We start from the raw sequence: 24,814 nt of genomic DNA, 5'->3' as shown, positions 1-24,814 counted from the left end.
TAGAAACGTACAAATGTTTACGTGTACTGTTTGGATTGATTAATATTGAATAGTTAACAGAATTAATCAGTTAAATACATTTAATTTATAATCAATGAGATTAGTTAAATGCCATCACATTTATTTAATGCAGTTGACATAATAATATCACATTTTAACGGTTTCATTGAGTTCTGCTGCCCTATACAATGTTTTAAAGGATTATATCACTTTAACCAAGACTACACTTTAAAATGTTAAAATGAATAAAAAAATCTGTAATCTTTTAATCATTTATTAAACATTTAAAAAATTTATTGTTTACCATGGGACACAAAAGGAGTTTTCAGAATATGCCAAAAAACAAAATAAACCACAAAAAGCACCATAAAACAACAATAAAATTAATCCATACATTTGTTAGCTATAATCCAAATCTTCAGACCCGCTGTAACCATCAACCCGTGTTGGTTTAGTTTTCAAAATTCAAAAACTGCCGCATCTAGCATTAGCCAATGTCGAATTCGCATTGGCTCTCAAGTGTTTTCTGACGGTTTGCGTCTGCCATGTACTGCGATGTATATGTTTGAATGAGATATGACAGTGCCGTTCTGGAGTGCATCACGAGAAGATTTACAGTGATTAATAATTTTAATTCTACTCTCCACCTCACAAAATGATATTGTATGCTGTCAGGGAGCACATCGGATGCAGCGCATCGCCCTTTGGACTACTTTTGTACTGAATTATGCCGTTTTTCTGAATAAATTGTAAATACATAACATTTTTTACATTTTAGATACTTTCAAATGTCCATATTGTACGTTTTAGTGTCTATTCAAATGTAAAATCATGTTCGTTTAATGTTACAAATATTAACGTACAAATAGCTACATATATTAATGAGATCAGGCTGCACACACACTAATCGACTTCACTTATTACAGTTGAAGTCAGAAGTTTACATACAACTTAGCCAAATACATTTAAACTCAGTCTTTCACAATACCTAACATTTAATCGTAGAAAATACTCACTGTCTTAGGTCAGATGGGATCACTATATTTTAAGAATGTGAAATGTCTGAATAATAGTAGAGAGAATGATTTATTTCAGATTTCTTTCTTTCATCACATTCCCAGTGGGTCAGTAGTTTACATATACTTTGTTAGTATTTGGTAGCATTGTCTTTAAATTGTTTTACTTGGGTCAAACATTTTGGGTTGCCTCCCACAAGCTTCTCACAATAAGTTGCTGGAATTTTAGCCCATTCCTCCAGACAGAACTGGTGTAACTGTGTCAGGTTTGTAGGCATCCTTGCTCGCACATGCTTTTTCAGTTCTGCCCACAAATTTTCTATCGGATTGAGGTCAGGGCTTCGTGATGGCCACTCCAATACCTTGACTTTGTTGTCCTTAAGCCATTTTGCCACAACTTGAGGTATGCTTGGGGTCATTGTCCATTTGGAAGACCCATTTGCGACTGAGCTTTAACTTCCTGGCTGTCTTAAGATGTTGCTTCAATGTATCCACATAATTTTCCTTCCTCATGATGCCATCTATTTTGTGAAGTGCACCAATCCCTCCTGCAGCAAAGCACCCCGACAACATGATGATGCCACCCCCATGCTTCACAGTTGTGATGGTGTTCTTCGGCTTGCAAGCCTCACCTTTTTTCCTCCAAACATAACGATGGTCATTATGGCCAAACAGTTACATTTTTGTTTCATCAGACCAGAGGACATTTTTCCAAAAAGTAAGATCTTTGTCCCCATGTGCACTTGCAAACTGTTTTCTGGCTTTTTTTTACGGTGGTTTTGGAGCAGTGGCTTCTTCCTTGCTAAGCAGCTTTTCAGGTTATGTCGATATAGGGCTCATTACACTGTGGATATAGATACTTGTTTCCTCCAGCATCTTCACAAGGACCTTTGCCGTTGTTCTGGGATTGATTTGCACTTTCCGCACCAAATTACGATCATCTCTAGGAGACAGAATGTGTCTCCTTCCTGAGCAGTATGATGGCTGCTTGGTCCTGTGGTGTTTATACTTGCGTACTATTGTTTGTACAGATGAACGTGGCACCTTCATTACCAAATAATGCATAGTATTCACTGTACGCTGCCTACTAATATAAAAACAGTATTTGAAAAAGTATGCCATTTCAGTGATGAATATTTCAAACAGTAGTATGCTATATTCTTCTCACATGGCCTCATGTTGTAGGTTTAATTCACCTTTTATCATCTTGGACAAAATTATAGTTAATAGTAATGTAGCAGTTCATATGGGTATTCTATGTATACATAAAATATGCATACACTGCACATTATACATACTATGCACTGCAGCAAGAGTAAGAATAGTATGCTATGCAGAGCATGTTTGAGATTGACAACCATATGTCAGACAAACACTGTCTGTAGGTACATAAAGTCAATCCTTTTCTCTAAACCGTAACTAACGACTGTAACCATAGTGACAGAAAACGATAATAAATATGAAGCCTTTTAATGGTGTTTTAAAGGATTTAATTTCTATTCTAAAGCATTTCGGGCAACTGCTGCTGCTTTTAGCTTCTCAGATGTGTGTCTAAACCTCTCCAGTTCCTTTTTGGCCGATTTCGTTTTTTTCATGTATTGCCTCAGCCCAAACACTTAACAGCAGTTTGTCTCGCTCCGACCACACAATACCTCTATTTTCTTTCATTTTTTTTTTTTAATAACGTGAGGCAAACAACAAAGAATAACCTGTGCTAACCTATGCTAGTGTCCAACATATGACAATGACATGTACAGCACAAATCAACTGATCACGCCCTCAAAATTTGGTTGTCACCCCTGTAAATTTAAGGTATTCACTTAGATTTAAAAGTGATTTGATTTGATTTGATTATAAAAGAGAGTGACATCCATATTTTATAACCAAAGTTTTAAAAATACAACCTTCATCCCATGTGTTGCAACAAGATGTATGAACAGAACCGCAATTAGCACGAAAAACTAAGGATGGGCACAAGCGTGCAAGTACGCTGTAGATGGAGTCAGATATCTAGATGGCGCGCAATGGAATGGAACAGAACGCAGGGGACTTGATATGCGTTTTATAAAAGTTGAACTATTTTTAACTTGATCCGACATCTTAAAAATGCAGCCCTCATGCCACAAAAAAATAAATAAACGTGTGACAAGATGCAAAGTCCAAAGCAGTCCACAGTGGTCTGTGGCACATATTTACATAGACCAACAAATGGAAATTGGCAGATTTTTCTGTTCAATAGTCAAAATGACCAAAAGGCACATGCTTACTCCAAACAAGACTGACAAATAAGGATGCGCTGATACAAAACTTGCGTGCTGATACCAATATCCAATTATTTAGAAGAACACCTGCCGATACTGATGGTTTGGTGGTTCTGCTTTTTTTTTTATGCTACCTTGTTTCGAAACACTGATAATTAATTACACTCTAAATTTCTTTTTTTTTTTTTTTTTTTATTCAAAAGAACGCATCCTATTGCTTGCTGTATCAAACTTTAAGGTAAGTACTCAAATTAGTTGTGTTAAAAGTTTTAACAGTAGTTTCACTTTTTGAAATTCTAGCAGTACAGAGCTTACAAATTGCAACTTGCTGTCATTTCAAATCACCCAATTCTGTCATCCAATTCAAAGTAATTCCACACAAGAGACATTTTCTTTTACACACAGCACTAGTTGCTAATTGTGTTTTTCCACCCCCTTTTGACAGGAAATGATCGGCCCTGATCATCAGCTGTTTTTAAATAATCAGACTATATATGATATAGCAGAAATTTGCTTCTAGTGCCCGATACCGATTGTTTGGCCGATGCATTTGTGCATCTCTACAAATATATATAGTATAATCTACAATGACAAATCAATATCATCTACAGTGTGTGTATGACGTACACTTGTGCTCAAAAGTTTGCATACCCAGGCAGAAATTTTGAAATTTTGGCATTGATTTTGAAAATAGGACTGATCATGCAAAAAACCTGTCTTCTATTTAAGGATAGTGATCATATGAAGCCATTTATTATCACATAGTTGTTTTGCTACTTTTTAAATCATAATGGTAACAGAAATCACCCAAATGGCCCTGATCAAAAGTTTAAATACCATTGAATGTTTGGCCTTGTTACAGACACACAAGGTGACACATACGTTTAAATGGCAATTAAAGGTAATTTCCCACACCTGTGGCTTTTTAAATTGCAATTAGTGTCTGTGTATAAATAGTCAATGAGTTTGTTAGCTCTCACGTGGATGCACTGAGAAGGCTAGATACTGAGCCATGGGGAGCAGAAAAGAACTGTCAAAAGACCTGTGTAACAAGGTAATGGAACTTTATAAAGATGGAAAAGGATATAAAAAGATATCCAAAACCTTGAAAATGCCAGTCAGTACTGTTCAATCACTTAAGAAGTGGACAATTCAGGGATCCCTTGATACCAAGACAAGGTCAGGTAGACCAAGAAAGATTTCAGCCACAACTGCCAGAAGAATTGTTCAGGATACAAAGAAAAACCCACAGGTAACCTCAGGAGAAATACAGGCTTCTCTGGAAAAAGACGGTGTGGTTGTTTCAAGGAGCACAAAGGACTCCTGTTGAGCATGCAATTGCAAACACTTGAGAAAAAGATGAGGAAAAAGACAGTAATGACTTCTCATATAAGCGCAATTTGCGTGAAATGTTCTATTTCTGTGAATCTCTGGCAGACACGCATGCAGAGACAGACAGAGCAGGGGGATGAGGGGCAAGGTCAGCCAAACCACAGTCTGCCTGGAGCAGACAAGTGTCTTGCTCAAGGGCACAATGGTGGAAGGCTGTGGTGCAGGGTCATTCAGATGATACATTCTTAAAAATAAAGGTTATTCAATGGTTGTTTACAGCACCTTGGGTATCAAGAACCATTTTTTGCTTTATAGGCTTCTTGGGTTGGCTATATGGTTCTTTAGGGATTCCAAAAATAGTTATGTTAACGATTTTTTTGATGAGTGTTTTGGTTTTGAGCTCTTTAAAGCACCAGTCCATATACTGCTTTCTAAAGAAAAAGAGAATAAGTTATTTGTGGAATTTTATTGTCCTATTGCATACAGGGGAATTATTTATTGCTCAAAAGTTGCTCTTTCAGAGCTCAGGAGTCATCAGTTATGTTTTATTTATGTCTTAACTATCTTAGATGTTTCTCTTAAAATTGAAATAAGAACAATACACACAAATCTGACAACTGTTGACATACAATAAGAGTACAGAGCAATCAAATTATGTATATAATTTATGGACAGCAAATAATGTGGATAGCATAACTTAAATAAGTTAATTTTTAAGTATTTAATGAGAAATGTTTGAGTTCATATTGACATTTCTGACTTTGTTGAGATCTCTTCTGAAATTATAGAGGAAACACATGTGAGATACAATGTGAAAAGTGATAACCTGCAATTGCTACCTTAAAATTAATTTTGTTGGTCTGACCTAATGGATTGAATTTGATTCAGTGATGTCAAATAATACTTCTGAGTTAAGTCAAGACATTTAATTAAGATGTATCCACATGAAGCACATTTTTAGGTTAAAATTTTTCAGTGGACATTTTCAAGGGAAAAATATGAAAAGAAAACTTAAGCAAAAGTAATTTCTCTTCTATTAATATCGTTTAAAATAGAAACAGCTGAGATACTGAAGAGATTTTATTTCTGTTTTTTCCTTCCTTTTTTTGTTCCAACTAGAACCTTTATTTTTATATAATAAAAGCCCTGACCTCAATTTTTATGTTGATAAAAATTAGATCTGGAGCAAAATAAAACATGTACTGACATACAATTTGGTAACAGAAAGTGAGAAATGCAATACTGCTGGAACAGACGGAGTATGGAAGTGAATTAAAAGGAGTGTTCAGTCCCACACACAGCTTCCATGGCCCAGCGCTTTGAAAAGCTACACATTTAAATATCTAATCCTACACCAGGCAGTCTTTGATCATGTGATGGCTGTTAGACCATTATGACCAAATATTGGCATTCTCTAAAGTTATGACTGTTTTATGAAACAGTAGCTAAAACAAAGGCAGACCTCCAGCTGTTAACAAAGGTACAATCTCAGTAATACATGGAATCTTGACTAACCGTTATTTAAGGCCTGTTCAAATAAGAAAGTAATGAAAAGGCAAAAAAAAAAAAAAAAAAAAAAAAAAAGGCTATTTACACAAACTGCGAAACAAAAAAGCACTCCAGTATTTTGTGGAGAGCTCACATATTTCAATCCAACCAACAATGTCAACACTCGACTGACAACTATGTGGAATACCCAAAAGCTTACAGGGAAGACAGAGGTTAGTTGTCACATGTGATAGTTATCACAAGGGCTACTGTATATCTCAGTAACAAAGACTTTTGGAGTCAAAATCCAATCGTGCAAGTGTGTGGTTTCTCGATGTTTGAATGCTGGTTTCAAACACCTAGTTCAAAACTCTCTTAAATTAGAATACATTTTGCGAATTCTACTTACCAAAGTAAATTTTCACTATAATCATATTTTGTTATATAGCTCTTTGGTAAACAAACAAACATAATCAAACCACACTGGCATACATTAAGGCAAGGGTCAAATATTTTATAAAGGCAGATTTTTACAGAAAGGTTTAAATGTGTTCTTAGAACAAAGGTATTTACCAAGTCCGGTCAGGGCGTGTTTAATTTTATTAAGGCAGGTTGTCATATGTATTTTAAATTGTAATTTATCAATAGAGGGTCACGTGACGCCACGCAAGAAGCAGACGTGTGAGCGACAAGCTCTGCGCACTTTGCTATATTTTTAATTATTTTCACGTTATAATCTGGTGAAATTTGATACACCCAGTTACACATTTGCTCTTTGAGGCAAAACATGGCAAAGAAGTCAAAATTATCGGGCTCTGGAGACATTAAAAGACACTTACGTGTTCAGGATGAAAGCCCCGACAGGCCTACAGACCGGGGACTCAATTTGGATAGTGCGGCGGGAGAGGTGATCCAGCGTCAGTTGTCCAACATGTTGGTGATGTTGGCGAAGGTTCTTGCTGACTTGGAGGATCTCGCTGTAATACGTTGATCGATTACGGCGATGGAAATAAAATTCTCTGATTTAGTTACAAGAGTGTCTGATGTTGAGAGACGAATCAATTGTCTGGAATCTTCGAAGAGGGAATTAACCGCTAATCCGCCTGCAAGTTGATTTGGAACATCTCCTTGAAAAGCTTGAAGATCTTGAATAGAATAGAAGCCGCAGGAATAACGTTCGAATTGTTGGAATTCCTGAGCATGAGGAGGGCAGAGATATGGTGAAATTCCTAGACAAGCTTTTCCTGAGTCTGCTCGACATAACAGGCCACAAGCTGGAAATCGAGCGAGCTCACAGAGTCCCAGCTCACAGATTTGCTGAGGGAGATAGACCCCGATTGATCCTAGCCAGATTTCTGAAATCATCCGATAAAGATCTTGTGTTGCGCCAGGCGAGGAGCAAAGGGAAGCTTTCTTGGAAGAACCATAATATTTTCTTGTTCCCAGACTTTGCGAGTTCGACGAGAGAAACGCGATCGGTTCAAGGAATGTAAGAAACTCTTACATCAGCGAAAGATCACTTTTGCTCTGATGTTTCCGGACAAACTGAGAATAGAAACAAAGGACGGTCACAAAGTATTTACATGTCCCAATCAGGTAATTGGAGTAAACTATTGGGTGTTTCTCATGTGAGTGGGTCGACTCGCTGTACTTACTCTGGCTTTTGAGGAAGCTGGGAGTCATTTTGGTTACTTTTTTCTTTTTGCGTTGGCTCCGCCGAGCAGCTGGAGCTTGTTTTTTGAATAACACTTTTCCTTAAAGAAACTTTTGCATTGACGAAAGATTACTTTTGCATTGAAGTTCCCGGCCAGTTTGAGAGTGGACACTACGGAAGACTGCAAAATTTCTACATGCTCACACAAAGGATGTCTTTTATAAAGTTGATGGATTGTGTAAGTCATGGTATATACTTTAATGCGGCCTCCGAGTGAATTGACTCGACCATCCGGGGAACCGGGATGCCGGTTTTGTTTCTTTTTGTATTGGTTCCGCCTAGCGACTGGAGCTTGTTCTATTGAATAACTCTCCTTTGGAACAGCTGTGGATTAATCTTTCGTTCTTCATGCTTATGCCTCCTGCTGGCTGGAGTTTGTTTTGTTGAGTATTTTTACAGGACATTGGAATGATTATGTCATCCGCTGAACTCATAACAGCTGGCTCACTGAACATTCGTTTGTCTGTCCGAGGAATCTGAATGGTTTTATATTAGCTGGAATTTGTTTTGTGGAAGATCACACCTTTGAGACAGTTCTGTGAATGAATCTACACATTCTTTGTGTTCATTCTTCCTAATGGCTGGGGTTTATTTTACAAAGTATTTTCTGTTATGTAATTTTGCCTCACAAATTTGTGAGGCAAAATTGAGCAATCCGATGGCAAAGTAGTCGTGCGGGCTCGTGGAAGTTCATGGATCTTTTGAGTTTAGAGGGATTGTCGCCAGCTGGCGCTTTCATGCGTGGCGTTAATGCGCATGTTTTTCTGTTTGTTTTGTTCGGGGGGAAGTTCAGGGTTTGATTGTTTCACTAATGGGAATGTGGTCTGTATAATTTTGTTTTTGACACACAATTTATTTTTTCTACTATAACAAAATGTAATTTATCAATAAAATATTTGTTGGCCAAAACAATGTCTCCGGTCTCCCCTATATTTTATCGGTTGCCAGACAAAAATCAACCCACACGTCACCAGTGTCACGTTTATGTGCATTTTTGTTCATGTTTTGTTTTCATGTCTTTTATTTTGAAGTTTTATTATCTCTTCCTTGTTCCTGTTATGTCATGTGATTTCCTGGTTGTGTCATGTGACCATCTTGTTTCACCATGTTTATTAGTTGTCTTTTCAGTGGTTTATGTTCATGACTCTTGTTATCTTGTTACCAGTTCTTGTCTGTCATTGGATGTCTTGTTATCTTGTTACCCCAGTCTGTGTATTTAAACCATCTTGTTTGCCTTTGTTCTTTGTCAGGTATTATTAGTTGTTACTGTCGTGTTTTATAGTTTATTTGTGTTCTAGTTGAGTTTTATTTTATTTTTTTTCTTGGTCATAACAGTCTAGTCTAGTCAAGTTCTAGTTCAGGTTCTGGTTCATATTTATGTTGTTTCAAGTTTTGGAGTTCCACATTTTGTAAATTAACTGCACTTGGGTTTGTCACATTATCATCGTCCTGTCTGCACCTGTCTTCAGCCTGCCTCCAATGTTACAGAATACCGGACCTAACAAGATGGATCCAGCAGTTCAACTAATTTGTCTCAGTTAGGGGAACTGTTCCCTTGAAGACTTTTGTGGACTTTGTATCCTGTGAGTTTCAATGAGATCGCCCTTAAAGTTTTTTCATATTGAATTAAACAAGCCTCTTTATTCCCTGATGCCTGGGGGCAGAATTCTGAGTTTATTGTTATATTATACTGGCTGAGCATATTGACTATGCTCTTCGACTGAGTGACTCAGCCTTCACTGTGTGAGTGACTGATGAGGAACACAGCACTCCTAGAGTTACCGTCACATCCGAGCCCACGGCCGCCCTGACCTGGCCACCGTCCGAGTCCACAATCCAGCGCCCACGCCTGCCACGGTCCACAGGCCAGCGCCTGAAGCCTCGTCTGTCCCAAATCCAGCGCCTGAAGCCTCGTCCATCCCAGAGCTAGCGTTTGAAACCTAGTCAAGTTATTTTGTCAAGTCTGCCCTGCCAAGCCATTTTGTCATGCCTGCAATGCCAAGCCATGTTGTTATGTCCACCTCGTCATGATTTACTGCCTTGACCTCACTTCCAGAGTTCCTGGCCGCCTTGACCTGACCCCCCCCCTCCAGCTGCTCGGACCTCATGGTCTCTAGCTGCCCTGACTTCCGAGCCTCCGCATCCAGCTGCTCCGCCCTCTGGGTCTCCACCTCCTGCGGCCTCGCCCCTTGGGTCTCCGCCTCCTGTGGCTCCGCACCTGAGTCTCCAGTGGCTCCACTCCCTGAGTCTAGAATGCCATTCTGCTTCACCATGCCACACTGCCTCGTCCGGCCCTGCTCCACAGCCCACGTCCGTCTCGCCAGACCACGCTCCACAGCCCACGTCCGTCTCGCCAGACCACGCTCCACAGTCCACGTCCGTCTCGCCAGACCACGCTCCACAGTCCACGTCCGTCTCGCCAGACCACGCTCCACAGTCCACGTCCGTCTCGCCAGACCACGCTCCACAGTCCACGTCCGTCTCGCCAGACCACGCTCCACAGCCCACGTCCGTCTTGCCAGACCACGCTCCTGGCCTCCCGTCGGATCTGCCTGGTCACCTGGTTCATCCTGGTTTCCGGGTCCTATGCCAGCTCTGCCCTGGTCGCCTGGACCGCCCTGGCCTCCAGCGCCCTCTGGTCCCCCGCGGTCTCCAGCGCCCTCTGGTTCACCAAAGGCAAGCTCTCTATCAAACTTGTGGGCAGCAGGAGCCACCCGTAGAGGGGGGAGGGGAGGAATCTGTCACGTTTATGTGTTTTTGTTCATGTTTTGTTTTCATGTCTTATTTTGAAGTTTTATTGTCTCTTCTTTGTTCCAGTTATATCATGTGATTTCCTGGTTGTCATGTGACTCTCTTGTTTGCCTTTGTTCTTTGTCAGGTATTGTTAGTTGGTAATGTTGCCTTTCATAGTTTATTCATATTCTAGTTCATGGTTTATTTGTTTCATGGTCATGGCAGTCTTGTCAAGTTCTGGTCAATGTTTATGTTTTGTTTCATGTTTTGGATTTCCACATGTAAATAAACTGCACTTGGGTTCGTCACATTATCATCGTCCTGTCTGCTTCTGTCTTCAGCCTGTCTCCAACGTTACACTCGGTGTGAATACAGTAGGTCCACAGGAATTATTGTTTCAATTCAAAATCTCATTTGCAGTAAATGTTTGCTCTTGGTGTGAATGAGCCTTGAAAGTGAAATTTCTTTGTTGTAAAATTTCCAATGTGCAAGGAGTGTGCAAACTTTTTTTTTTTTAATTTTTTTTTAATCTAATTTCAATTAATGATATAAAAAATTATAGGTATATTGTCAGAGCTGTGGCTTGGCGGTTAGCACATGTTAAGAAACTGTACATGGATCTGTGGTGCAAGCATAGATACATTAGGTATACAGCTAAATTTGCATGCAACCAAATAATCCATTTATAATCTGACTGATAACTCAATCGGATTGAAAAGCCTTCATGTAAACACCTCAATCTGGAAAAAATGATCTGATTGAGCTTGATCCGAATGAAATTTCCATCCAATTGAAAGGGGTGCTGTAAACCTAAAATAATCCATTTAAAAAAAAAAAAAAAAGTATAAGCCATGTAAATGTTTGCATCCGACTACTTTCTCAATCAGATTCTAAAATACCTTGCGCTCATGCACAGAGCAATGGTGCATATGTTTATACGTTACATGTTTCAGGAACCTAATTTATACAAAGCACTGGCAATACGCATTATTAAATGGTCACAGCACCTTCTGTTTCAGCACAGTTGAGGTCTTGCCAAATTTTCAAAAGATGCAGCCCAAGTGGTGTGATCAGTAGCGGAGTGAAGGGAGAAGGGGGAGTGAACAACAACTGTCTGATCTAGTCACTCAGGCTCAGCTTTATTTCAATAATGCAATTAACAGCATCAAAGATTCTCACAATTTCTCGTAACAAAATGAACAAATGAATTATACACTGTTATGTAAGCTCATGATACATTACTCATACTAGTAATTTATATCTGTAATTTAATATGCAAATAAATGCCAAACCACGTACTCTGCATTGAAAATATTTTAATGTTTTTCACACTTTGATAACTTTTGAGACTTATTCCAAGACGCTGATTCACAAATACAGTATAAGTGCTTAGATCAGACGGATGGACGGATGGCGTTTGTGTCTGGGACAATCAATGTAAACCACATCTCAAAACACTCGCGTTAATAAATGCGTGCTGCGTAAACATTTAAAAGGTGTTGCCTTTGACTGAAAGCCTGTCCTGTCCCTCTGTCAGCAGCATGGGGGGTTACTTGCATCACTTCACTAACAACTCTCTCAAGTGAGGTGTTTGAGAGTTTGAAACGCTGGTCATATGCATGGCAACGGCACACTGACAAACCTGCGCACTCACTTTTGAAAGGCTAAAGGCCATGCCTTCTCATGAATAATATAGAGAACACCCGTGACGTAGAGGCACTGAAATTCAATGGTAAGCTAAACCATGTTCATCATGACCTGTGATGTTGACTTGATGTTCATTTCAAACCTGGAAGACGAAAATAGCCTGAAAAATCCCTAAATTAACCCTTTTCTACTTTAAATAAAAAAATAGCGAATGCAAATCTAAAAAAATGTGTTGTAATGTTTCATGGCCCTTTAAGGGTATGTGGCTCGTACTGAATATTCTGCAGAGCACATTTGTACTTGGAGCAATAAAGAACACTGTGCCATTCTTAATAGAAACTTTAAGCAGCAGGAGCAGCTATATGGTGTTCTGTGTTCCACTGCATGTACTCGACTTCATTGACTTCCCGACATCGTACTCATCACCAGAATTTCAAATGCGTTTCTTCATTGCCGTAGTGACAGTCGATACTTCGAGACAGATTAGTAAAGTAAATGTTTAGACTGTTTAGAGATGATGCAAATTGAACAGCCAAAACATCCTCCTCAAAAATCATATTAAATTTACTTCCACTGTCAGTTAGATTAGACTGACATTGGTAGCCTATTAATAATATCTAGGTTTTAGACGTAGGCTATTTAACACACAGTTTTGAAAGTGAGACGTTTCTGCAGGTTGGGAACTGTAAATGCTCTTTTTAGACTGGGGAGGAAGTTTTGAGTTGTGAAATTTGCAATATGTTTTTATAGTACAGTTACATCTTATACAGTACTGTATATCAAAATATCTAGGAAAATTTGCTTTTCCATTTTATGACCCCTTTAAATAGATATAGATCGATATAGATATAGAAATACAGTAGATATAGACAATTACAGTGACATTAATTTAAAAGAATAGTTCTCCCAAATATAAAAATTCTGTGATAATTTACTCACTCTTGTTCCAAACCCAAATTACTTACTTTGTCTTTTCAATACAATGGCAGTGGACAGTGCCTCATTTTACAGTACATCTTAAAAAAGGACCTAAAAGTCTTGATGGAATGCCACAGCCATTAAAGAAATCTGAAGATAAGCAAGGTGTAACGAGGTCCGAAGATTACCGAATCTGAACCGAATCCTCCGAAACAAGTTAAAAACGGCACAAGAGTGACGTTTTGAGGGTGCACAGATAAATGTTGGTAAAATGACATTTCCTTGTTAGGTTATGCTGTCTTCTCTCCACTGCACTATGAATAAAGGTGGCAGAAATTGACAAAAAGAATTAAAAGGAATGTTCCCAGTTCAATACAAGTTAAGCTTAATAGATGGCATTTGTAACAATGTTGATTACCACAGTTCGTTGACATTACATCATCATGAAAATTGGCTTTAACTTTACACTGAAAAGGTTAGTAAGTGATTTTATCACACTAAAATCATGTTTATACGCATATACTTTGTGGCTATACTTTTGAAATAGTGAGTACTCTGACCTTCAAAAATTGGCAAACTTCCATCATAAGTGCCTCACTTGAACCAAGATTTTTGCTTTTTTTAAAGAAAAGGAGGGATGTGTCAAAGTAAACTTTAGTGGTAATCAATATTATGCAACAAATGCTGTCGATTGAGCTTAACATGTATTGAACCCGGAATATTCCTTTAAAAGAAAAAGATCGAAGACAAATCATTATCCCAGATAGAAACCAAATAAAAGAATATTAATCCAACAATTCTCTGTAGTGTTGGAATCTACATCAGATATACAGGGCTCTATTTTTGTTAGCACGCAAAGCGCAGCGCTACACGCAATGACCGTACGCAACGATCGTACGCAACGATCGTAATTTTCATGCCAGGGCAAAGCACAAGTGGCCGTAGGTCAATGAGAAATAGGTCGTTGTGCTAAGATGTTGGAAAAACACGTCTTAGCACAAAGTTTAAACTGAGTTCCTGCATTTGCAGTTTGGAGATTCCACCAACAGGTGGTAATAAAGTTCATGTCCAAACTCTGAAAATATAGTGGAACAACAAATTATGTCCCTGACAATCAGTTTTATACGAGTCTTATATGAAAAAATTTTTTTTCATCAGATTTGTGTTAAAAACATCTATAGGTCATGGTTTATTTTTCAATGATTATTATTATGTTTAAATTTACAATTGTATTTATGGTATAATTTGTAAGTCTAAAGGTATTTTTCCACCTGATGTCAGAGTGATTTTTAAGTCACTGTAAACGGGCCGGTGGAAGAAGTTGGAGAGAGTAAAATGTTTGGAATAGGCTGTGATTTTTTTGACCACTTCGTCATTTTGATTATTTTTTAGTTTTGTTTGAAGTGTAATTTCAATTTAGAAATATTTTTGGTTTATTTTTATTGTGTTTCAATAAATTAATTTATCAAAATCGACCGGTAGAAGTGCATTCCGATACAATCACGGTTAATACTGGCCATGATTTCTGTGTCAGTAGATAAAAATTATTAATAATACTTATATTCTCTGTAATTTAACAGAGCCTACATCCAAATTCTGTGGAGAATCACATTTTTCATGCGTATAAAAAGATTGTGTCACTGTCAGAAATATGCCCAACAATCATCAAAGAAAAAGATGTAGCCCTTAAAAGCTGCTTTCATGCATTTTAATGCACAAAAAGAACGTAATTTACAATTCTTCTCTTTCATTGCATACAGTCCATTTACACTACCAACTTCTTATGAATGTGCTGTCTCGGTTTATAACACTGGTGCTTGAGGGAATGAACTATAGCCTATAATAGGACACAGACGGTGGAACAATAACCGGAGAAAACCTCCGAATGAAACTGCACTTAATCCAGCTCATTTGCGCATTTTGCGTGCAATTTCGCCAAACCTACTTGTGCCTAGACTTAGAGCATGCTTGCACGAAAATAGCAAAATTTCATGGCCATGCCCACTGACTTATGACTTATGGCATAGCGCTGTGCTTATAGCTAGCTCTCTTAGAATAGGGCCCACACAGCTATTGATTATGTTGATCTGTTCTATTCTTGTTTTCTGCTGTATTTTATGGCTTGATTTATCCATAAATCAGTATACACAAGCGACTTGTGCTTTTTTCCAAGGCAACTCAAGCCGCTGCATATAAATGATAAGATTCACCATATTATCATAATCTCTCCAACTCTCATTGTCTGTCTTTATAATGCTTCTCACACTCAGGCACATACACACAAAGAGAGCCTCTGGCCCAAGACAAACCAGAGAAAACAGTAGGAATTATGAGGTTAATGTTTCACTCGAAACTAATTAGCCTGTGTGTCCACTGTCTACTTGACCATACAATATTCATAATGTTTGTGTCGCACAAAATGCAGAAGGCCTCGGAACAAGGAATCTAAACATAGCCCTTAAAAGCTGCTTTCAAAGGTTTCTCGAGTTGTTACACTCGTTCTTCTCCCAAATAGACTGTCATTTCCCATGAAGGCAGCACTAAGAGGGAAAATGACCTTATTCGGTCCTGAATGCAGCCACCAATCTCCATGATAGCTGATTGTTCTGTACAGCCCGCGGGAAAGAAGCAGAAAGAGAAATGTAAAGAAAGAAAATAAGTGATGGCGAAAGACATGTTGGTGGTCTGCCAGGGAGAGGAATCCTTTGTGTAGACTCTCTCTTCTGATAAACCCTGAAGGAAGACAGAGAAAATAAAAGAGAACGAGAGACAGAAAGATGGGGAAGGAAGGTTAAAATATAGAGGGATTGGAGAGATTAATAGAAAAGGGGAAAGACTGAAACTTGACAAAGAGGTCTGAAAGCTTTATCTTCTAAGAAAAGACCTGAAAAGCATTGTCAGATCCTACAGTTCAAAGCAATACACCCAGTATGGACGCTTTCCTGTAAAGTGGCACCTACTTGGCTGGGGATTTGATCTCCTAATGATGCCGATATCAACCAAATTTTAATTAATTTCTAATTTCATATCTTTGCAATCAGAGGTTATGCACGACAAAATCTATGACCGTGACAGTATCTAAGAACTAGAATCATTGACAGCCAAAAATAAGTTTTATCATGGCGGTAGATTTGGGAGTAGAGCAGGATTTATCATTCAGTACTGAACGATGGCAGATCATTTGTCCATTGTGTACCATTCCAGAGCAGTTTAGAGCATCACAAATCGCATTAAAGTTTATTCTGCATTTTATTGGACTCTCACTTAAGCTGTCATGATCCCTCCTCAGGGGGCATTTGGGAACTTAGGAGCACAGGTGAAGTGTAAACAAGACATGGATCAGCATTCTGAAAAGACTGACAACACTTTTCCCTTGAAAAAAAAACAGATAACTGAGAAAAAAAAAAAAAAAAAAAGAAAGAAATCCAAAACACTATTTTCATATTACAGCAACTTCAGTATTTCATGAAGTTATTTTTATAACTAACACTTTCATTAAGTTATCATTTAAAAATAACAATTTGACCCTCATCATTTTAACATAAATAATTTGTCAGAAACTTATAAAACAGAAAGCATCAGCATTATTATTGTTGTTGTTATCTTTTCATTATTTGTATTATTATTTACTATTTTATTTTATTTGTATTTTTCAATTTTATTTTACATATTTTTTAATTTACAGTATTTCATTACATTTCATTTTCATTACAAATCACTTTCATTAAGCCTAAATTGGACCCTCATCATTTTTGGCATAAAAATTAGAAAAGCATCAGCTTGTTTAATTATTTTTCTCTATTTTATTTGTATTCATATTTTGTATTTTTTAATTCATATTTTGTATACTTTCTCTAAATATGTTTTTTTAATAGTTTTATATTTATATTATTATTCTCTCTTTTTTTTTTTTTTTTTTACCTGTTTGATTATTTATTGTTCTGCACACATACCGTACACACACTATGACAACTGCACAGATTCAGAGAGGATTATTATGGCTGACGTCATTGAACTGATGTCACAGTGACGTCAGCAAGTTATCTCGTAAGCTTGCTGGAGATGAGTTGGATATCCCCAATGGGTTTTTTGTGTATTAATGTGTGATTCTGTTTTTTTATAGCCACTTATTTGGTAGAGCTGATGACATCACATGATCTAACATACCAATGCAACCTCAGTCTATTGTTAAAGGAATGATGAGAAAATATGAGGGAGTGTGGGAGATGGATGAACTAAAAAGAAAAAGACCATGCATGTACAGTTGTGGCAATAATTGTTAAATTTTGGCATTGATTTTGATTATATGACTGATCATGCAAAAAACTGTCTTTTATTTAAGGATAGTGATCATATGAAGCCATTTATTATCACATAGTTGTTTGCCTCCTTTTTAAATCATAATGATAACAGAAATCACCCAAATGGCCCTGATCAAAAGTTTACATACCCTTGAATGTTTGGCCTTGTTACAGACACACAAGGTGACATACACAGGTTTAAATGGCAATTAAAGGTTAATTTCCCACACCTGTGGCTTTTTAAATTGCAATTAGTGTCTGTGTATAAATAGTCAATTAGTCTGTTAGCTCTCACGTGGATGCACTGGGCAGGTTAGATACTGAGCCATGGGGAGCAGAAAACAACTGTCAAGAGACCTGCGTAACAAGGTAATGGAAGTTTATAAAGATGGAAAAGGATATAAAAAGATATCCAAAGCCTTGAAAATGCCAGTCAGTACTGTTAAATCACTTATTAAGAAGTGGAAAATTCGGGGATCTCTTGAAAGATTTCAGCCACAACTGCCAGAAGAATTGTTCAGGATACAAAAAAAACCCCACAGGTAACCTCAGGAGAAATACAGGCTGCTCTGGAAAAAGACGGTGTGGTTGTTTCAAGGAGCACAATACGACAATACCTGAACAAAAATGAGCTGCATGGTCGAGTTGCCAGAAAGAAGCCAATGCCACAAAAAAGCCCGGTTAGAATATGCCCGACAACACCTTGACACGCCTCACAGCTTCTGACACACTGTAATTTGGAGTGATGAGACCAAAATAGAGCTTTATGGTCACAACCATAAGCGCTATGTTTGGAGAGGGGTCAACAAGTATTGTGCTCCTTGAAACAACCATACCGTCTTTTTCCAGAGCAGCCTGTATTTCTCCTGAGGTTACCTGTGGGTTTTTCAAAATCAATGCCAAAATTTCACAATTTCTGCCAGGGTATGCAAACTTTTGAGCACAACTGTATATGTGTGCGTCCACGTGCGAGTATGTGAGAGTATGTTACATATTTAATTTATGTCAGCGCCTCGTTTTGCTCTGTTCTCCCATAATGCACCTCTCTAATACAGATGGGATAAAAGCAGTTTCAATGGGGCAGAAAACAGCTTTAGTGTTTAACCCTTCAGCCCTGGCTTTCTTTCCATTTTTTATATCTTTTCTTTCTTTCTCTCTTTCTCTCATCCCCTCTCATATACATCCTAAACACATTTCCACATATGCCCAGACCTCATTTCAGAAGTTGAGCATACAAGCCACATAAAGAAGCTCGTAGAATATTTAGTCCTGCCCCTCTGTGTGTTGGTGCGTGTGTGAGTGCTCTCTGCCCCCTCCTCCCATACGGCAGGAAACATGGTAAAAGATGTGTCCCTGCTCCTTCATTTTTTATAACGTGAGACAGAAAATCTGGGTTTACAGCAGAATGAAGCATCCTCTAAGACCCTCATACACTCTCTCAAAACACACTCACACACCTCCCAGAGTACACTGCAAAAAGACATGCAGTGGAACTTGAACAAAGCAGGCAGAGAGAGACAGAGGTACATAAGAGAAAATAAGTGCAGTACTAGTGAGAGAAAAGGATATTTTCAAACATTTAACATTGCATTATTTGAGACAGACAGATAAATAGATAGACAGACAAAAATACTGTATATTTTTACAATATGATATGGCTTATTTGACAGGGAATGACCAAGTACTGTACATAATGCAATAAGTGCTGCAGTACATAAGTGTGTACATTGCCGTTTTATTTTAATTTAATTACGGTTGTATTCATCAATATTTTTTCGATTTAAATATATTAAGCTGTTTTAGTTTTATTTGTTGTATGTTGCAGGGACTAAAAATGGTTCAAGGAACAAAAATGAAAACGAACAAAAATTTTTGTAGAACATAACCAAAAATGGGAACAAAGGCCGGTTAATAACCGGTTAATTTAGTTTCGATATATATATATATATATGTATATATATATATATATATAATATTTATGAAACCAAAGGCTAAATGGTTTATCACAGTACATTTTTGGAAACTACACCACTCCCTGTTGCTCAAAAAATGGGGCTTCGCTCTCTTTAGTAGAATGTAAGCATGTGCTTTGATCCTGAAGGAAACCGCTGCATCACACATTTCTTTGCCTAACTGCACATTGTAGATGTAGCCTTCTGTGACATACTGAAGACCTTTTTAACAACTATATTACATTAATACATATACACTGCCGGTCAAAAGTTTAAAATAATGTACAGATTTTGCTGTTTTGGAAGGAAACTGGTACTTTAATTCACCAAAGTCGAATTCAACTGATCACAAAGTATAGTCAGGACATTACTGATGTAAAAAACAGCACATCACTCAGGTGTCAACCAAACTTTTTGCCACCAGTGTAAATGGTGTATAGTTGTACAGTTGTTTTGATGATGTTTAGTTGAAAAAGAATATGTTGGTTTCATAAATTTTAACCAACAAGTTGTACTGAGCAGTTATAAGTAATACAAAATTCATTCAAATTATTGGTAACTCACACTAGCTGTTAATATACATTTTATATTATGTTTTTACTTTACATTGCATATGTGCATTGTTATTGAAAAAAAAAAACTTTTTTTCTCATTCACATATTTCCAAATATTTTGGCTATTAAATTAATATAGCCTACAAAACCAGTGCATCGACATGGAGGAGATGACAGCATTTCTCCAGATTCAAGGAACACAAATCTTCCGCAGAACACAAAGATTTTTAGAAGACTCTCTCAGCTCTGTAGTGATCAGACCCAGAAGGTGGCGTACGTGGTAATGCAACACTGTTTGCTAACCACCACAACAGGAAAAAGAGCAAAAGAAGAGACAATTTATGCACCAACCCAAAACAAGAATGGCTTCTCCTAATGCACAAGTTTTATTTTTCATTATTCTATTTATTTTGTACTTTTATAACACAAGAGATGCTTTTCAGTTTTGTAGCTGATTGTAACGAAATAGCTTTTGTTTATCAACCCTACAAAAAATATGGCCTATGCAAGAGTGCATTCTGTTTACTGCTTAGTGCTTAATACACTAAAGGAGGCTGTCCTGCACCAACTACCTCAGGGGGGACTAAATGCCGCTAGGTGGAACAAACAGTAATTTGCACTACTGTCTGTTCAAAATAAATGAAAAGAAACCTAGCATTTGTGATTTGTTTCTTTTTCCTGTTATACCGAACTCATATCGAACCGTGACCCCAAAACCGAGGTACGTACCGAACCGTGACTTCTGTGTACCATTCTGTGTACACCCCAATATATATATATATATATATATACACACACATACAGTTGTGCTCCAAAGTTTGCATACCCTTGGAGAATTGGTAATATACAGTGCATCCGGAAAGTATTCACAGCGCTTCACTTTTTCCACATTTTGTTATGTTACAGCCTTATTCCAAAATGAATTAAAGTCATTATTTTCTCAAAATTCTACAAACAATACCCCATAATGACAATGTGAAAGAAGTTTGTTTGAAATCTTTGCAAATGTATTAAAAATATAAAATGAAAAAAAAAAAAAAATCACATGTACATAAGTATTCACAGCCTTTGCCATGACACTCAAAATTGAGCTCAGGTGCATCCTGTTTCAAATGATCATCCTTGAGGTGTTTCTACAACTTGATTGGAGTCCACCTGTGGTAAATTCAGTTGATTGGACATGATTTGGAAAGGCACACACCTGTCTATATTATGTCCCACAGTTAACAGTGCATGTCAGAGCACAAACCAAGCCAGGAAGTCCAAGGAATTGTCTGTAGACCTCCGAGACAGGATTGTATCTAGGTACAGATCTGGGGAAGGGTACAGAAAAATTTCTGCAGCATTGAAGGTCCCATTGAGCACAGTGGCCTCCATCATCCATAAATGGAAGAAGTTTGGAACCACCAGGACTCTTCCTAGAGCTGGCCGCCTGGCCTAACTGAGCGATCGAGGGAGAAGGGCCTTAGTCAGGGAGGTGACCAAGAACCAGATGGTCACTCTGACAGAGCTCCAGCATTTCTCTGTGGAGAGAGGAGAACCTTCCAGAGGAACAACCATCTCTGCAGCACTCCACCAATTATTGTCAAGCAAAATCGATTCAAGAATTTGGGTGAACTTCACAAGGAATGGACTGAGGCTGGGGTCAAGGCATCAAGAGCCACCACACACAGACGTGTCAAGGAATTTGGCTACAGTTGTCGTATTCCTCTTGTTAAGCCACTCCTGAACCACAGACAACGTCAGAGGCGTCTTACCTGGGCTAAGGAGAAGAAGAACTGGACTGTTGCCCAGTGGTCCAAAGTCCTCTTTTCAGATGAGAGCAAGTTTTGTATTTCATTTGGAAACCAAGGTCCTAGAGTCTGGAGGAAGGGTGGAGAAGCTCATAGCCCAAGTTGCTTGAAGTCCAGTGTTATGTTTCCACAGTCTGTAATGATTTGGGGTGCAATGTCATCTGCTGGTGTTGGTCCATTGTGTTTTTTGAAAACCAAAGTCACTGTACCCGTTTACCAAGAAATTTTGGAGCATTTCATGCTTCCTTCTGCTGACCAGCTTTTTAAAGATGCTGATTTCATTTTCCAGCAGGATTTGGCACCTGCCCACACTGCCAAAAGCACCAAACGTTGGTTAAATGACCATGGTGTTGGTGTGCTTGACTGGCCAGCAAACTCACCAGACCTGAACCCCGTAGAGAATCTATGGGGTATTGTCAAGAGGAAAATGAGAAACAAGAGACCAAAAAATGCAGATGAGCTGAAGGCCACTGTCAAAGAAACCTGGGCTTCCATACCACCTCAGCAGTGCCACAAACTGATCACCTCCATGCCACGCCGAATTGAGGCAGTAATTAAAGCAAAAGGAGCCCCTACCAAGTATTGAGTACATATACAGTAAATGAACATACTTTCCAGAAGGCCAACAATTCACTAAAAATGTTTTTTTTATTGGTCTTATGATGTATTCTAATTTGTTGAGATAGTGAATTGGTGGGTTTTTGTTAAATGTGAGCCAAAATCATCACAATTAAAAGAACCAAAGACTTAAACTACTTCAGTCTGGGTGCACTGAATTTATTTAATACACGAGTTTCACAATTTGAGTTGAATTACTGAAATAAATGAACTTTTCCACGACATTCTAATTTATTGAGATGCACCTGTATGTATATATATATATATATATATATAAATCATGCAAAACTAAACACATTGCACGAGAATTAACTTGTCAAAAACACTTACTGGTTGAAGCTCGTCATCGAGAATCATTATGTAGCCAGGTGGAGAAATTTCATGACATTTAACACTTTTCATAAATTAGACGTGGCCCCTTTAAGAACCGAGCTTTGTGACACCTGCTTTTCAGCACTCTCTCGTGTTAGAGACGTGAGAACATGCGCTGTGCAAGAGAGCTCCCGGTTTTGTTAATCGGTTGAGTATTCTTGGGTAAATATCAATTTTACACAAAATGCTTATAAATTGCATTAAATATGTGCTCTGAAGAGTCATATGTTAAAACTGAGTGTTTGTTATGGGTTATTTTTGAAGGATGCATATGGATAGGATCCTTGCCAACTTTGCAGAAACAAATAGACAGACAGAGGGACAGTGACAGACTGTGTCTGATACAGATGGCATCACTAATTAAGAAAATCTGTCAGGAATCTGAATTGTATCTTGTTTAATGCCACATAGCTAGATGGTCCAAACCATGGCACCAGATATTTTAAATTGAGTTGTTTGTGTAGACCTTGGTAGAAAACACCAGATTAATATCAGGTATGATGAAATATTCTGAGGTCGGTTGCTGAAAATGTTCAAGGGTATATTGATAAGCAGCGTGAACAGTCTTCAAAACATCTCTTTTACTGATCGCTAGCAGGGGGAATCAGTATAGGGACCTGGCAATGTGGTATTACAGAATATCGACATCTGGGTTGCAATATGACAACATTGCAGTTCTTTATGTTAAGTGTATTGTGATTCAAATTTTGATATATTACAGTATCTTTTACTCTTTTCTCTTTTACATTAATGGGACATTGATTTTTGGCAACAAGTGCCGAACGTCCTTTACCTTATCATAGATTCTCTTTTCAGTAAAAAAACCGACTTGATGGCATAGCGTACCTTGGTTCCAGCATATCTATATGAACATCCTTACAAAAGAAACAAGTAATTGGCTTCATTGGAGTTTTGTCAGATAGAACAAATTTAATGTTGCTGACCTTAATGTATGTTTATTTTCACACACTTGCTTTAAGTGGTGGTCAATCTCTTGGTGGAAAACATAAGATTGATGTCAGTTATGATAAAATATTCTGAGGTGGATTTCTGAAATTGTCCAGTGTAAACACACACACAGATACACAAGGATGCAGGCTTACCTTCTTGGCCATGGTCATGGCAGAGCCACCATGAATTCCCAGTATGGGCATGGACGTCTGAGAGGAAACAAAGTCCAGCATCTGTGCCACTGCTTCTTGGTCCGTACCATCTCCATAGACTAGTCCGTGAAGTCTCTGACGGGACATGAGCTCACACAAGTGTGTGAGCATACTTCCTGGGTCCGTCTGGTTCACCTGGACGCTGAGTACAGTCACATCCAGTGGTGCACCTATCCCACGGGCTGGAAGCAAGGCTGACTCGGATATGGTGGGGGTTTGTCCCAGAATCACAGCCACACTTAGGGACAGAGGCTTCTCTGCAGCCAGCGACCAACCCAGTAAAGTCCATAAGACCATCAACCAGACTGCAGCTCCCATCATTCCTGGCTTCAGCCCCTGTTAGGATGAGGTAAACAAGATACATTTGGCTGGTCTTAACACCTTGCCATGCAAAACATGCTCAGATGCCAGACAATGCCTTAAAAGCTTTGGCAAATCAAGCTTACAGCAGTAAACTAGAACAAAGTCTAATAATGCAAGGAAATACATTACATCCACCCCATTACTCTGCTCACAATGGCCAATCGAGTGGACTGATAACGAATGGGAAGTGAATGCACACGACAAACTTTTAAAGGTTAAGATGGCATGCCACACTGTACAACTACTCAATCATGTAGAGTCAATACTTTTCAATTAGTCTAAACAGTTTAATGGAACAGTGGTTCACTTATTACCAATTAACTCTAATGTACTGTCTTGCCATCTTACAATATATCAAGGTTGCATTTAAAGGGCCTGCCTAATTGATAGGATTCTTCAATAGTTTATTACAATCCTGGGCTGAATTTTCGTGCCTGGATGATTCCAGATGGCTAGTATAGCTGTCTCTTAAATTATAGTAATAATTGATGAAACCATGCACTAACTGGTACGCATTACAACTTCATGAGTAAAGAACAGCTTACACATGGTTAAATTTAAGTGTGCCAATATCAGCGGTTAAAAGATG

At 38.2% G+C, this 24,814-nt stretch overlaps 1 protein-coding gene across 1 annotated transcript in view; it reads right to left on the bottom strand.

The window, feature by feature from the left end:
- The window catches only part of LOC127445419 (glutamate receptor ionotropic, NMDA 2A-like), a 153,559-nt gene that overhangs the window by 119,921 nt on the left and 8,824 nt on the right, over positions 1 to 24,814 (bottom strand). The window contains exon 3 of the mRNA XM_051705477.1: positions 23,803 to 24,198. Within this exon, the coding sequence (XP_051561437.1) occupies positions 23,803 to 24,183 (381 nt within the window). The 5' untranslated portion in view covers positions 24,184 to 24,198. The remainder of the gene's footprint in view (positions 1 to 23,802; positions 24,199 to 24,814) is intronic.

This window comes from Myxocyprinus asiaticus, chromosome 8 (assembly GCF_019703515.2).
Source record: "Myxocyprinus asiaticus isolate MX2 ecotype Aquarium Trade chromosome 8, UBuf_Myxa_2, whole genome shotgun sequence".
Lineage (NCBI taxonomy): Eukaryota > Metazoa > Chordata > Actinopteri > Cypriniformes > Catostomidae > Myxocyprinus > Myxocyprinus asiaticus.
The sequence above is the reverse complement of the archived record's forward strand: the minus strand, read 5'-3'. Positions and strand labels throughout refer to the sequence as shown.